At 32.7% G+C, this 15,840-nt stretch overlaps 1 protein-coding gene and 1 long non-coding RNA gene across 3 annotated transcripts; both read left to right on the plus strand.

Moving 5' to 3' along the window:
* Window positions 1-6,867: 6,867 nt before the first annotated feature.
* LOC111385535 lies at window positions 6,868-9,688 on the plus strand. Of its 2 annotated transcripts, XM_023009932.1 has the most exons (6): window positions 6,868-6,960; window positions 7,174-7,236; window positions 8,300-8,362; window positions 8,608-8,655; window positions 8,938-9,000; window positions 9,384-9,688. In XM_023009932.1, exons 2-6 carry the CDS (start codon window positions 7,183-7,185, stop codon window positions 9,456-9,458), a joined length of 303 nt encoding a protein of 100 aa, XP_022865700.1. In that variant the 5' UTR covers window positions 6,868-6,960; window positions 7,174-7,182; the 3' UTR covers window positions 9,459-9,688. The 2 variants fall into 2 exon arrangements, with proteins under 2 accessions (XP_022865700.1, XP_022865701.1); XM_023009933.1 differs by lacking the exon at window positions 6,868-6,960 and having other exon boundaries at window positions 7,070-7,236.
* A 951-nt stretch (window positions 9,689-10,639) lies between these two features.
* LOC111385531 lies at window positions 10,640-14,089 on the plus strand. The gene is made up of 2 exons (XR_002701075.1): window positions 10,640-10,875; window positions 13,701-14,089. It is a non-coding gene; the product is annotated as an uncharacterized LOC111385531 (long non-coding RNA).
* The last annotated feature ends 1,751 nt before the right edge of the window (window positions 14,090-15,840 follow it).

Genomic DNA, 15,840 nt, shown 5'->3' on the forward strand with positions numbered 1-15,840 from the left:
TTCGACTCCCCGGGTCTTTCACGGACAACCCGATCATTAGAGACTCAGACTCGGATGTTGAAAGTAATGCCTTTGTTCCATATGTTCATTAACCTTTGAACCGCCATCATAGGGTTTGCCTTCAACCTATTCCTTTTTTGAATCTAATCGACGAAATTGAACCAATTCAAATTCACCGTGAGATCGTCCCACTAGAGGTCCAACCGGAAGCACATCATGTGTTTTTGGATGAAAATGTTGGAGCAGTTCCCGTCGAAAATGAAGACGTGATCATCGTAAGCTCTGACGAGGAGTATAACAGTGATATGTCCTCTTTGTCCGTGGTGGAGGATGTGTAGAAGATGCAATCATCTTAAATGAAATGTTTACGTACATATACTAGTGCTATAAAATCCATATATGTGATAGATATTTTTTGGGGTGATCACCATTTTGTATAATAATCGTCTACGACATGCATTAGAGTTATGGCTTCCTTTTGTTGTGATTACCATTTTGTTTGCTCCAATGACTTAGCAGAACGAGTCATTCATGGGTTGCTTTTGTATCCATTACCACATTGTGTTTACAATGATTAAGAAAATTTCAGTGATTAATTAGATATATGATTGTTCACTTATATGATGAACGAAATGATATCGTAATGAAATGTTCATAAGAATATATGTGATCACCATTTCCCTTGTTTTTAATTATCCACAAACCTGGGCTTTCTTGTTTGTATTCATTACGACATTCTAAAATTAAGTCTTGTTTGTACTTAGTGAAATGCACTTACGAATTTTCCTGTTCGTGCGCTATAAAATTTTGAACGACAAGGGTAATATAAGAGAAAAATCACAAAAAATGGATGAATCCGTATAAAGGATTGAGAATGTATTACGAGCTTAATTTTAGAATAAACAATTGCAAATAAGTGCAATGAAGAGAGAACGAAAAAAGAAACAGGAAGAAGTAAAAGTCAAAAATATATTCAAAAATATTTAAAACAAAAGATGAACAACTAAGATATAAAGCAAGAAATACACAAAAATATATTCAAAATATTGATAATCCATGTCATCAGGGCATTTGACAATAGGAATACACAATGTCATTCAAGCATACATGTCACTTAAAGGCGTCAAGTTCTGACATGTTTGCCTGTTATATCCAGAACCCCCACATCGGCCGCATTTTCGTGTCAAAGTTGACATTTTAATTCTTGATAGTTGACATTGGGTAAGAGGTCGACTTGGTGCTCTACGTATATTCAGGGACAAAACTTAAATAGAATGGATAGATTGAGGAACAACCCAATCTGACTCTCAGCCAACAGGGTGAAGAACTTCGTTGTACACAGCTCGCCAACATTCTGTGGTATAGTAAGGGGAGCACAAGTCATACAATATTTTGCTTTTGTGCAAGCAGCTCGGGGTGCATGTGAACATGAGATATGTCACATCTGAAACTCTTGATATGAACATGTGTTACCTATAAGGTCGACAGTACAAAGTTCGGTAGTTATAACTACCTCAAAAACGAGTTCGTCTAAATTTCGTACTCTTAAGGTTGCACCGGCCTCGAATGATTTTCTCAATTCATCATCAATTTTTAGTGTCACGGTCGTACTACATTTGGTTAATGTACTTTTTCTCTCGTAGGACTATCGTTGCATCAATAACGTAATATTTTCGACCAACGAGGTTATAGGAAAACTTCGTTGTCGCCTTAGGACTGAATTTAGTGACTCCGCAATATTATTCGTCATAACGTTGTACCGATTATCAACAAAATTTGCCCGTGACCAAGTGGATATACTAACACGTTCCAAGTAAAATGTCATTGACGATCAAATGGTTATTATCTGTGTTATTAACTGATCAAGTTTCGATAGGTTGTATGCTAGTACTGCTCGCTTGAACAAGAATATGACATTGCTACTGCTATACCTAGCAATAAATTTTTTTTCAATATGTAAGATGCAGGCACCGTGGTGAGAAAGCGAGAACAACCTTGTAATTGCCCGCTTAATACTCTTCTTCCTGTCCGACACAAACACTAGCTGGTTTGAATTATCAACGACTTCTTTCAATTTCGCGAAGAACTAATACCATAATGATATTTGTAGGTTAGCATCTTGCTCTGTAGCTACTAGTAGTGTTCCCTTATACTGGCCTTTTAAATGACTTCAATCAACACAAATTACTGATCTCATGTACTCTCGAAAACCACATACATTCGGCCCGAACGCTAAGAAGAAATACAAGAACCTGTTATTCGAGTCGAGTTCAATGTGTGCAATAGCTCCTGGATTTTTCTTCGTAAACACGTGACAGTATGATGGCAATTTCTGAAAACTTTCTTTGGGTATACCACAAAGAAATCGAAGTCCGTTCTCTTTAGCCCTCCATGCTTTGTTGTAAGTAATCCATACACCAAACTCATGTTCCATATCCCCAATAATACCGCATGAACGTATGATTGGTTTGCATCGTCCAACCTTCGCATTATGTGATGCCCAATTACTGCATTTCTTGAGTAAATTTGTGTATTTCGTCGAATGTCTAAAGAACATGTGTGCTCAGGTATGTATTTTCGAATCTTAAATATTTCTAAAGTTTTTATCTTAGAAGTTCGCACTAGCCAATGACATGTAGTATCGACACAACACACAGTAAGAGATCTAGGATTCGACATTTTAACTTTGAAATGAAACTTCTCTTTCAAAACCTTAAGTTGAAGCCTTGTGTGTAACTGTTACTTGCTAAAGAATATCTGATTCTCCACAATGTCCTCTTCATCAATCGACTGAATTGCATTTCGAATTAACAAATTCCCTTCACCTAAACCTTCGTCCGTATTATCAATTGTTCGTGGCTCTTGTAGTTCGCACATACCGACTTCGTCGCTTCCACACAATGCATCTTCTATTGGTGAGAAATGCTCAACTTCAACATGCAATTCGTGCTCTCCGGCATTATATTCATCTGCAATTACACACAACGCCGCTTCTGTGTGAACAGACATAAACCATTGCATATCCTCATCGTCGGCTACATTAGCAGGAGATATATTCATGTTCGGAATTGTAAATTTCAATTGAATTCGGAGTTTCATTCTGTCAATATTTAGCTTCTCAAATAATTTATGTTCAAGCTCTTCATTTATAATACCATGTCAAACAACAATTGATGTTGTTCGGTTCCCTAACCACTTCCACCCATCGTCCATGTTGAGGAATCTACCACCATACAAAACAACAAATCTCTTAACATCTCCCATATTTGCATACCATAAACAACAATAATCTCAGTCACTAACGAAAATTGAAAACGAAGATGCTACCTGCATGCAATAAGTGAAACACTATACACAAAATTTTCCCAACTTAGTCAAATTTTTAATGTTATTGTCAACATTTGACAGTATCGATAATGATAGTATAAATATCATTCTCGATATTTATAAATGTTGAGAACGACAATTATACTATCATTATCGATATTTATAAATTGTCAAGAATGAAATGACGAGATTTCATGCATTTAACATTTTCTTCAACTTCAACCACCATTTTTGCAAAAATTTATTCTAGCATAAATGATATTCTAAATATAGAAGTATATTATCTAACTAAACTATTTAAGATAAATGATACAACAAATATCTACTCTGTATTTAGATAATTTCATCTATTGAAGTGAAAAAATACATTATCAAAAAAATGAGATTTAAACATATATAACAACTACTAAATACAATTTATCAAAAAAAAATGAGAGTTCAAAGAAATATACTTTCGACCGAGAAATGATGAGAACCTAATCAACTTCAAATTTCGACGACGGTAAATCTCCACATGAAATAAAATGATTTCTTTAGAGTTGAAATCATATATTCCTTTGTATTTTTTAATGGAAATTCTACTTCTTTTTCATTTGTTTTAAAATAATTGATTAAAATTTAATTAAAAATGTAGACAAGTGAACTCACTAATAACAACATTATTTTGACTTCTCATAAAAACTATTTGCTCTTCTTAAAAATTGTGTCAAATTGATATAAGATTGCTTAATCTTTTCATGAGGGTAAAACAGACAATTTGATATGAAAATTGGACATTTTTTGCGACGATTATCAAAATATGACACTTCTCAACTCACACCCCTAAAATGGACAATCTTCAAAATGCCTCAAAAAATAATTAGCATTGCCATCCCCTCATGAAAATTGCCACCAGCTCACATTATTACTGCAATGTCGTTCGTCGCTGCAGCAGATCTCGACATTTTCCCAGATCCCGACAACACCATCACAAAACAAATCGAAAATCACAGCTGCAATAATAGGGACAATGACAACCACTGCAACGACGACGACAATAACCAACACCACCACTAAAAACCTCCACGACGGCAGTAGATCGAAAAGTCACACCCATCATTACCACAACAACGACGATGACAATAAACACCACCTTCAAAAACCACCACGGAGGCAAAAGATCAAAAAACTAAACCCGTCACTGCAACTCCGCCAACCTACGACTTGGGCTGCAGTGGCAATGCACGCAGTCGGCGCCGTCGTCGCTGCGTAACTGCTTTGAGTGACCTCGCTCTTTGAGCGACGTCGCTCATGATGCCGCCACATCAACATTTCTTGGAGTAGCTCCTCGCCAAAATCTGAAGAAAAGGGTGATAGATCTTGCCCAATTCCCAGCGACAATCACCGCCGCATCTAGTGGTAAATGTTGTGCCCTCTATCGTAGAGAGAGAAGGAAAAATAACGAGGGCCAAGATAGGGGAGAGAGAGAGAGAGAGAGAGAGAGAGAGAGATTTAGGGTTTGGGAATTGGAATCTGGGTGTGGGTGGGTGTTTAACTTTATTTTTATAAAAATTAAATTATTAAAAATTTAATTACCATCTGATTTGTTTTTAAAAAAAAAAAAAAAGCTTGTACATCTTAATTTAGAATTGAAAAGTTTAAAATACTGGTTGTATGTAATTTCCACATTTCAATTCTTCTTACAACCTTAAACACATCCAAAAATTCTACCATGCTAAGCCATGATGTAAGGGTCACACCATAGTGTGATTCACTCATTTCGAGTGTACACGTTGATGTGGAAAACATTGGATTCAAACACTTTTAACCGGAAAACATTCATCGGAAGAACAGTAAGTTGCATTCAAAAAAGTTCATGTAGTAGTGGGTCAAAAGAGAGTTATGGTTGATATTGATGTGTGCAAGCATTCAAGCATGGCAGAATTCGAAGAATTTTGTTGGGTGGGCATAATCTTCATATTGGTGACATACTGTCATACTGAACATTTGACTTCTTTCATTGCTTCTACGGAAGAAATCAAGTCTTAATTACTAATACATTAGTGGGATTGGGAAAAATTACATAAGCTTTGTACTTATAACGCTAAGTATTTGTTATAATTTTACAAAAGTGTATTTGATCTGTAACAGTTGAAATGAATTATGTTGTTTCATCTCATAAATGCTATAAAATTGATATCTTTGAATTGATTTTAAGATTTATATATTTGGAACGTGACATTTGATCATTAAATTAGGTGATGAAAAACATTATTTCTAATATTGGATTTGAACATAACCATAAAAGAACCGAAAAAAGTGAAAATGAAAAGGAGTTATATTGTTGAACTCACTTTAACAAAAGTGATTTTTAGATTTGTGCAACATAATTTAACAAACAATATACACATATAATTAATATAGTTCTATATTTGTACCATTTAATTTGAGGAATAAAAACCCTAATGCTTTTTGTATTTTCACCATTTATTAAAATATGCACAATAAATAGTCTCACATTTAATTTTAAGGATAGCTTGAACGGTTAGTGAAGTTCAAACCAATCGATCTAAAGCCTGTAAAATGACGTGATGGGTCTAGTGGTATCCATATACTTGACTCACAATTTTGTGCACTTGCTCGTTTGGATCGACCTATAGAAAAGTACAAGCGATCACTCCAAAAATAACTCGAGCTGATTTAGTCCCTTAATTGAAATTTTGATGAAATTTAAAAATCTTTTTAAATTTAGATGTCCCCAATTGATATTCTAATAAATTTTAAGGAAATCCATTAAAATTTAAGTGTTCCCAATTGAAAATTTAATGATTTTTGAATGGAATCCTTAAAATTTAGGCATCCTCAATAACTTAAGAATTTATAAGGATTTCATTTATAGAATGATTTTAAAAGATTTTCATGTATTTCAAGCTTATAAATACAAATAACAAAATCTTTTGAAATTTCACAATTTTTAATGAGATGCTTATGGATTTTGTGAAAATTTATTCAAGTTGACGAGATTTATTAAAATTTATTAAAATCTCAACCCCTCTTAAACTTCTATCCTCTGTTCGAATTAATTGTTCCAATGGTCACTGAACTTAGATTCATATCTTTGATTGGATACTGAAATTTAAAAATGTCGAGTTTTGGTCAACAAATTTAAGTCAATATCTTCGATTGCTCACTGAATTTTGAAATGTCAATTTTTGACCATTGATTTTGAAAAATGTTGTAGGTTACTCAACAACATAAATATTGAATTTTAGAAAATGTGGAGTTTATAGTGAGTAATGTACAATATTTTTTAAAGTTCAATGGCAAAACTTGATATTTTTAAACTTCAATGAGTAATCGAAGACATGGACCTAAATTCAATGACCAAAACTCAACATTTTGAACTTAGGTGATCAATCAAAGACATGGACCAAAATTCAGTGACCATTAGAACAATTAACTCCCCCATTTCCCAACCAATCGTTTCTAGTTTGTTAGCATTAACTTGTTGGGGGCTATATACATATTCTTGTTTTACCTTCTTACTCAACTCTCCAAACTTCCACCTCCCAATATAAATCTAATCTTTTTCTTCCTTCTCTTCTACCTATTCCCCTCTTACTTTGCTTGTTTCTTTAGTTTCCTCCACCGAAGGTAATATCAGATTCTTTGTCCATTTTCCAATTCTGCTTAATTTCTATCATTTTTTATTTATTTATTTATTTTTTGTTTTGGCCTAGTTATTTGATTTCTGACCATTTTCCCCCTCTTGCAATTCTATCTTATCCCTTTCATAATATAGATGTTCCATATTCTAAGCCATTTCACAGACTTTTCATATGGTACTGACTTTGAGTAATATGATAGGGTGATTAGATGGCAGATTACAACAGAAGTGAAGGGTATAATGCATCATCCTCAGACGACAAGGTATTCCTTAAAACAAATCATGGTTCATCAGGTAACATAGACGGTAAAGTATTTAGCCGTGTTCATTAATGTGTATGAGCTTTTAACTTTCCAATATTTTTTCTTTCTCATATCACTTATAACTTAGAAAATATAAACCATTACTTGATGTCCATAGAAACTTATATTGGAATTATACAAATTCAAGCATGAATTCCAAGGTTTTGATCACTTGAGTCTCATCATTTATAAATTAGATCGTTCTATCCATTTCAATCCATTGCCAAAACTATGTTAAATTTTGGTTTCATAAAATGTATGATTTTGTGAGCAATTGCTAACATATGTAGAGCCTATTTGGGAGTGATTTTTTCCTTCAAAAAATTGATTTTTTGACCGTTATTTCACTATTCCAACTGTTATATTTGATTTTTTCTCTCACATGTGGACCCAACTTTTCTCCTAACTATCAAAAAATCAATTTTTAAAATCACTCCTAAACAGGCTCTTAAGTTGATTATAATGTAAATGAATCGATGAATGTGTGCATGTATGAGTATACGTGTTTCAGTATTAACTCCTCGTGATATTTTTACGTGTCTTCAGATTATTTTTTTTCTCTACAAGAATGCTTTTATTTACTCTAGAACTAATTTGTCTAGAACTAACATAATAAATGATGCATTAATTTTATGATTTCAATCTATCTCTTTCCATCTTTCATGACGTTGGCCAGCAATCAATGTGGTTGAGTCAGAACGATTGTTCAACTGTAAAATTACGTAACTTATTTTTCGTTATTAAAGTAAAATATTGAAGTACAATTATCAAACAATTAAATTTGAGAATTTTCTTGGTCGAACGATAAAATATCTTAGCGAAAATACATTTAAAATGCAACCCTATCCGAGTTAGGCATGAAGCTAAAATTCATTTAACTCATTAAAAGTAGTCAATAACAACTTGATTTGTTAGGTTACTAACTTTCGAAGAGAATTAAGGTTTTTAAACACTTTTTTTTTTTTTTCAAAATTACCATTTAATTTAATCTCTTGAATATCTTTTTATGAATTTTCTATGACAGGTTGCTTCAATTGATAAGAAATATGCAGGCCTAATGCCAAAAAAGAAACCTCTAATCTCTAAGGTAAGTAAAATTTTCATAAATTTTGTTGGATGATATATTATTGCCAAAACGAACACGCTTTGGTCACGTGGTCTTTTTTCTTTTCTTTTTTATAATTTGGTTTTTTTTTTTTTCTGTTTTATACACATGATTGATTTTTCTTAATTTAAATCAAATAGCTTATGATATTGGAACATATGAAAAGGAAGTCGAAGTTAAAATCTTATATATTTTACTTCTATAAATGGTTTAATACATGTACGCAGGATCATGAACGTGCCTTCTTTGACTCGGCTGACTGGGCTTTATGCAAGGTATTAACTCCAAAAGTCATTTTAGCATTTTATTGTTAAATAATTAATAAAATTATACACACACACACTCACATTCTAAGCCTTGCATAAATATTTCTTCTTTATTTTTAAAGTGAATACACATTTTAACAACCCAATGGAGTATTTCATAACTTTTATTATGAATTCAATGAAGAATTTTATTATATTTCACTAATTATGATTTTGAATGTTGAAATAGACTCAAAATCAATAAATATTAAATACACCCATTTAAGTATAATGCATGGTTTAAATTATCAGCAAGGTGCAGGAGTTGATCAACAATCAATGGTGGTTATAGAGACATTACAACCAAAATTAGAGGTAATATAATTTTATTTTTTTTTTGGTTAAGTCAATAATTAAATCGACCATGCTACACTACTAGATTTGTAAGAGGCCTGATAGTGCAGCCTCTCTCACAGTTTGGGGTGGGGTGGGTTTTGGGGGGGTATTTTTTTTAATCATGGGGCCCATCGAGATGAGAGAAAATGGGAGAGGAGGCCTCTACTAGACCTTTTACAGGTATGGTAGAAGAGCATTTTCCATAATTAAATAGCTAAGATTATGTACTAACAGTATGCTAAGACTATTAAGAGCAAGCTTTTTTCCCGACCCTATTGGGCATTACGTACTGTCCGAATAAGCACTTAAAAGTATTTATTCGTTATTAATTGAATGATATAATTAACATAATCACTGTGCAGAGAACACCACACCAGCAACTACCACCTCGAAAGCCTGCTTGTACATCTGGAAGGGACAACTATGGCAGATCCTAAGTGTATTGGTTTGTTGTATTTAAGACAACATTATGGTTTATAAGTAATCAAAACTACATGCCTGCCACAAGACGATTGGATCTTCTTGTCATCTCTAGATTGCATCGAAAGTTAATGTAGTTGGGTTTAATGTGAATAAAATAGAAGAATAGCAATACTTTTTCATGCCTAATACACACATATATAATGTAATGTATGTATGATTGTTAAATGGACGAATCTTTTGTGTAGACTTGTTGAAAAAAAATAAATGTCATCCATCCAAATTTCTAAAAACTTCGAGCTATCATAACATTTTTAAATGAGTAATTAATATAATTTATCTCCATAAGAGATCATCATTATATGACGATATGATATTATATGATAAGATTGATCAAATGAGTCTCATATTTATACATTTAATTGACCTCATATTTCATAGCAGATTACATGTCACATAGATGGATAATATCTATAATGGACATAAATAGCATTTTTCTTTTTAAATAATGCAACAAATTTCCTTAATGAATGAAACAAGTAATAACTCTTCAAATTCTCAATTTATATATATATATATATATATATATATATATGACGATATGATATTATATGATAAGATTGATCAAATGAGTCTCATATTTATACATTTAATTGACCTCATATTTCATAGCAGATTACATGTCACATAGATGGATAATATCTATAATGGACATAAATAGCATTTTTCTTTTTAAATAATGCAACAAATTTCCTTAATGAATGAAACAAGTAATAACTCTTCAAATTCTCAATTTATATATATATATATATATATATATATATACATGAGTTCAAGCCTCAAAGGGAAACACATATTTACAATCAAATTTTTATTAGTTGTTGATGCAAAAATAAAATTGAACAAAGAATTTTATTTTTCTAGTTGATATAAATCCGAAGTAAACCATCCCATTTCACAAAGTTCAAGAAGGAAGTGGTTTCCTCTCCTCAAATTTAAACACGAAATAGTTGATCTTTTTTGTAGGTCACAAATTGTTCTTTCCTACATCTAGTAACATTTTTCGTTATACTCTGAATAATGTTGTATGCTAGTGATGCGATAATACATAGCATTACTTTGTATTCAAGTGTAACTCTTTTTATATAGTAATTCTTACTTATTATTAAAATAAATATTTTACTCTTTTCTAATTTGTATCAAATAAAAAAAAAAAAAAAGGGAAAATTGTAATAGCAGTCAGGCAAACCTCAATTGGCGATGGTCTCATGGAGACCATGAGAAAGTTCTCATCTTTGGCATCTAGGGCGTCACTTGCAATTCCAAACCTTCGAATTCACAAGCAGAAACAACTTCAAAATTCGAAACCCTCAATTTTCAGCTCTTTGATCAATCTTGGTCAAAAAGCCAGAAATATCTACATATTTGATACAGGTAAGCCTCAATTCAAAGACTCAAACTTTAAATCAATTTCAGATTCACGAACTCACATTTCTAGTAATGAGCACAAATTTGATGGAATGCCCTGATCATCAATACTTTGCTGAAGTTCTATCAAGAAAAAGATTGGTTTTTGCTGCTAAGCCATGAATTTAAGGACAATGGGACCATGTTGAGTACTCGGGTTATACTTAGTATTTTGCAAAATCAAGAAAATCCATTACACCTTCTTAGATTTTATATTTAGGTTTCAAATATCTGCCCCCAATTCACGAATAATCATCTGATTCTCTGTGTTTTAGGCAATTCCCTTTATAGGAAAGGCCCGGTTTTATTGTCTGCAGAATTGATAGAGGACATTAGGAACTGTTGGTGCAAAGTTTCTCAGGATTTTTTTGATCAGATTTCTTATCTGGGCCTTACTCCTAGTACTAGGTTGTATAATGCGTTGATTGATGCATTGCTGAAGTCGAATTCGCTAGAGTGGCTTACCTTAAGTTTCAGTAAATGGAGGTGTATGTTTATGTTCCTGATAGGTTTACATATAACATCCTCATCCATGGAGTCTGTAAGATTGGTGTGGTAGATGAGGCTCTTTGCTTAGTAAACAAATGAAGGGGTTAAATATTCAACCATTGTGTTTACTTATACCATCTTAATAGATGGGTATTGCAATACCAAAAGAGTAGACGAGGCTTTTGGGTTTCTTGATAGAATGAAGAAAGGGAATGTAAAACTGAATGATGTGACATATAGATCACTTGTGAATTGGGTATTTCGTTCTGTGCCTGCTCATAAAGCACTTAAGTTGTTATCGAGATGGGTGGATATGGAGCCCGATTTGCCTAAAGTGGTTTATGATAACGTACTTTTTTGCCTTTGTAATAATTCTATGCCGAGAGATGCAGCTGTATTTTTGAAAAGGCTGCAGAACAAGTTTATAATCCTGATATTTCAATATTTAACATTGCAATTTCCTGTTTTATTAAGGGATTGGATCTTGATGAAACATGTCAGATATTTGATTCTTTTCTTAAGCAAGTTATGAAGGTAGATTTCAATTCTTGTGTTGCGCTTGTCGAAACTTTGTACAAGTCAGGAAGAGAAGGCACGGGAAATAAATATTTAAGTCTGGTTCTCCAGGATGGACTTGTTGTAAATGTATGCTCATACCACATGATGATTGATTGTTTCTGCAAGGCCAAAATGATGGACAGAACATCAGAAACCTTCACAAGGATGAGCCAAAGAGATATTCTCCCCAGGCTTGTTACTTATAGTACCCTTATTGTGGGCATTGCAAGATTGGATATGTCGTCAAGGCACGAGAGTTGCTGCTGATGCTCATTTGGCGTGGGTTTAAACTGGATATTTTCACTTTTAACTCAATAATCGATGGCCTTTGCCAAGTGAACCAGATTATTGATGCTTTCGAGTGTTCCGCAGAAATGATAAGAGTGGGGAGTCACTCTGAATGCTATTACATACAATGTTTTAATACACTCACTCTGCATTGCGGGGGATGTTTCTAAACCTATGGAACTATAGAGAAAGATGCAAGATGATGGAACAGCACGATGTTTACTCCTTTAATACTCTAATTCAAAGTTTTTGTAGAATGAATAAAGTTGAGAAGGCGCTAAGGCTTCTTACAAGCATGTTGACACTGGATTTGCATCCTGATAATTTTACTTGCATTGCTTTTATCAAAACTTTGTGTAAATCCAGAAGATATCATGAAGCTAATGAATTGCTCTTCTCAATGGAAGCAAATGGGTGCATACCTAATGCTTATTTATGTAACTCATATGTTGATGCGTTGATTAAGTCAGACAGAGTTAAAAAGCCCACTGTATATGGTTAAAATACAAAGAGAAGGGAATAACATTAAAACTCGTTCTTATTTAGTAGTGAGCTACTGTAATGGATGATTTATTGATGAGACTGGTTTAAAAGTTTGGATTGCTTTGTAAAGCTTTCAGCTTTGAATGTAGATATGGATACCAATCACATGGCTGCGATTTTCATCCTATGCTGTTGACAATTGTAGGATTGTAATTATGCAACCTGACAAGTAGTGGTCTATCCTAAATTCTTGCTTGCAATTTCCTGTGTTAATTGGTGGTCATGTGTAGAGTTGTTTATGCAATGCTCTGACTGTTACTAGTATTTTAATTTGTTTGTATATTATAGTTGACTTTTGATGTTTCTTTACCTTTTAAAGTATCCAATTACTTTAACTCAAAACTTGGCAATTATTACTAAATTTTCTCACTCTCGTTATAGATGATATGTTAGTTAAGGATATGGTGGACATGAACTTAATGGTTTACTGAATTATCAACTTTGAGCATTATTCACAGGGCTTTTCATGAATTCTTCATCAAATTAAAAGTTTATTATAATTATTTCTGATTCATATAATGATGAGTATGTTGCATTGTTTTTTAGAATGATGAACTTGCAGTTATGCTGCTTTCAAGATGCTTATTATTCATCTCATACGCACAAAAATAAGTCTGCTTATGTTCATATTATCATCCTCCATCACTAAAAGGATTCTTATTTATGGAAGGATTTGTTTCCTCTAATTAGACTATAAATTTTATCTCTCTCTCGAAATTACAGTGTTTTAATATGTAATCCAAAGCAAGGCACTTATAATTTTATTTTTTTATTTATTTTTATTTAAAATATATAATGTTGAATATACTTGTTTTCCTGAGTTACAAAATGAATATGTCCTGGATTTGTGATTCTAGTCAAAGACATTTTAAAGTAATTGGTCCTGTTTTTGACATTTATGTTGTATTTGACAGCTTTCTGAATTGGACGAGAAGTTGTGAAGGAAAGGTCACTCTCTGTCCATGGTTGGTGAGGGCAGTCATTCTTATGGAGAGACACTTGAATTGGTGAAAAGGAGCAGTCGGGAATCCAACTCAAGAATGAGACTCAAGTCTCGTTAGATGGTTTAATGCAGATAGTGGAGCGAAAAGTTGTTCAGGTGCAATACTATCAGTCAGCATACAGGAATTCAATCATGGAGGACGGGTGCGGATAATGGCTTCAGTTTTGAATTGAGTCAGTATAAAAATTGTGTGTCACCTTTGGGGTTAGATTGTCCACTGTGACACCACTCTGTGAAGAATCGTGTAATGATAGTTAATTGTTTCTTTAATCTTGATGACATTTAGAAAAATGAAATTAAGTGGATTGTTTCCAATGTAATTTACCTTGAATGTTTGTCTAGTTGTAGGATGTGTAAAATATTGTTGGACAGGAAGAATTTAGAACTCGACTCCCTGATATTGAATTATGGTAAAAATAAAATAAAAAAAAAAATAATAATAATAATAATAAATAAATAAATAAATATAATAAAATAAAATTGCTGAGTGTAAAAGATTTTAATGACATTTGTTGCTCAGACTGGAACGAATTGGAAATAATTTGGTGCTAAAATAAAAGCTCTCATCCACAAAGAAACATTTTTTTTCACTGCTTCTTGCTCGAATCTTAGTGTTGCACAGATCCTGGTATTTACAGGTACACTGGTATTTACAGGTACAGGTTACTTGTGTTTAGTGTTTGACTTGTGTCAAGGGGTGTGAATTGTTCATGATATATTTTCTTTCAGTTAAAATCACTACAAATGTACGGTTTGTTAACAAGTAATAAAGTGAATTTTTAGAGTTCAAATATCGTCTCACAAAGATTGAGTAGTTCAATTTTACCTAGTATAACCTTAACCGAAACGAATTACTCAATATGAATATCTACCAAAATAAATTCTAATTTTAAAATGAAAACCCTGATTTTATGAAAACCCTAATTATGCAAAATTGAATATTAGAATGAATTCAAGCATGCAAAACGATATTTTAATGAATTAAAATGCAAATTATATGTTAGAGTGTGAATTGGTTGTATTCAATGGAAATTAAAAACACTAAGATCACGATTTCCCATACAATTATCACTTTAACCCTAATTTGACAATGTGACAACATACTTAAATTATTAACGAATCAGTGCTTCTAATCTATCCAATACTCTCTCTCAAGATGTGTCGAACCTATTTTTACATAACACCGACCTATATTTCTATGACAAGTGCATATATAAAAATGCATGCGGTCTTGAGAACACTTAAAAATTCGCATAGGGCATAGTGGTATATTTCTATCCCCTATCGGATCATACGATGATTTATCTTATGTCAAACATATTCCAATTCTCTCGAATGCAATAATGAGCCACCTAAACTCACACAAATACGGACCCTTAATTGCGGAAACAAAAATTGCATATAAATCATTCAAAACAATCAAAACGTGTCTTTAATGTCAAATTGTAAAACTAGAAAATTAAAGATCAAATCACATGGTACATCGATCTCCTAGTACATGAAAATCTAGCCTAATATTGATAAACTATAAGAATACATCAGATCTTGAAGAAAGAACATCATCGGATTATGAATACTTGATAAATCTTGAAAATTCTTGTGCAATTTTTCGTTACTTGCGTTCAAAATCCTCTCCAATATGTGATTTCTTGCCTCTCAATGCGTTCTCCTCTTGTTTCTGACAAATTTGAGTATTTATATCGCGTATAGATTAGGTTTCCATAAGAATTTTATCGCGAATAGGAAACTGCAGAATCGGCCCCCAAAATATACCTATGCTACCGATAGGTATAACCTATGCGATCGAATAGGCATGTGACCGCATAGTAGAACAAACTTTTAAGTTATGTCATGTCGGTCCTCAAATTTCATTCCTTCACTTCTTGACCTCCTCTTCTAGTTGTTCCAATGTTTCATTATGATTTCCAATTGGTATTTTGCTCGATTAATTGCTTGATGTATCCATCTGATCAACTTTCAAATAATTGCACTTTGGTCCCTGAACTTTCTCTTTGATTCATTTGGTCATTTTTGCTTCTTTTTTTCGTGAA

Source organism: Olea europaea, unplaced genomic scaffold (assembly GCF_002742605.1).
Source record: "Olea europaea var. sylvestris unplaced genomic scaffold, O_europaea_v1 scaffold3197, whole genome shotgun sequence".
NCBI lineage: Eukaryota > Viridiplantae > Streptophyta > Magnoliopsida > Lamiales > Oleaceae > Olea > Olea europaea.

Bases quoted from the DNA above. Each gene is read 5' to 3' on its own strand.
- LOC111385535 (XM_023009932.1), top strand. From the start codon at position 7,183: ATGGCAGATTACAACAGAAGTGAAGGGTATAATGCATCATCCTCAGAC. The intron at 8,363-8,607 runs GTAAGTAAAATT...ACATGTACGCAG, and splicing joins AGAAACCTCTAATCTCTAAG to GATCATGAACGTGCCTTCTT. The intron at 9,001-9,383 runs GTAATATAATTT...ATCACTGTGCAG, and splicing joins CATTACAACCAAAATTAGAG to AGAACACCACACCAGCAACT.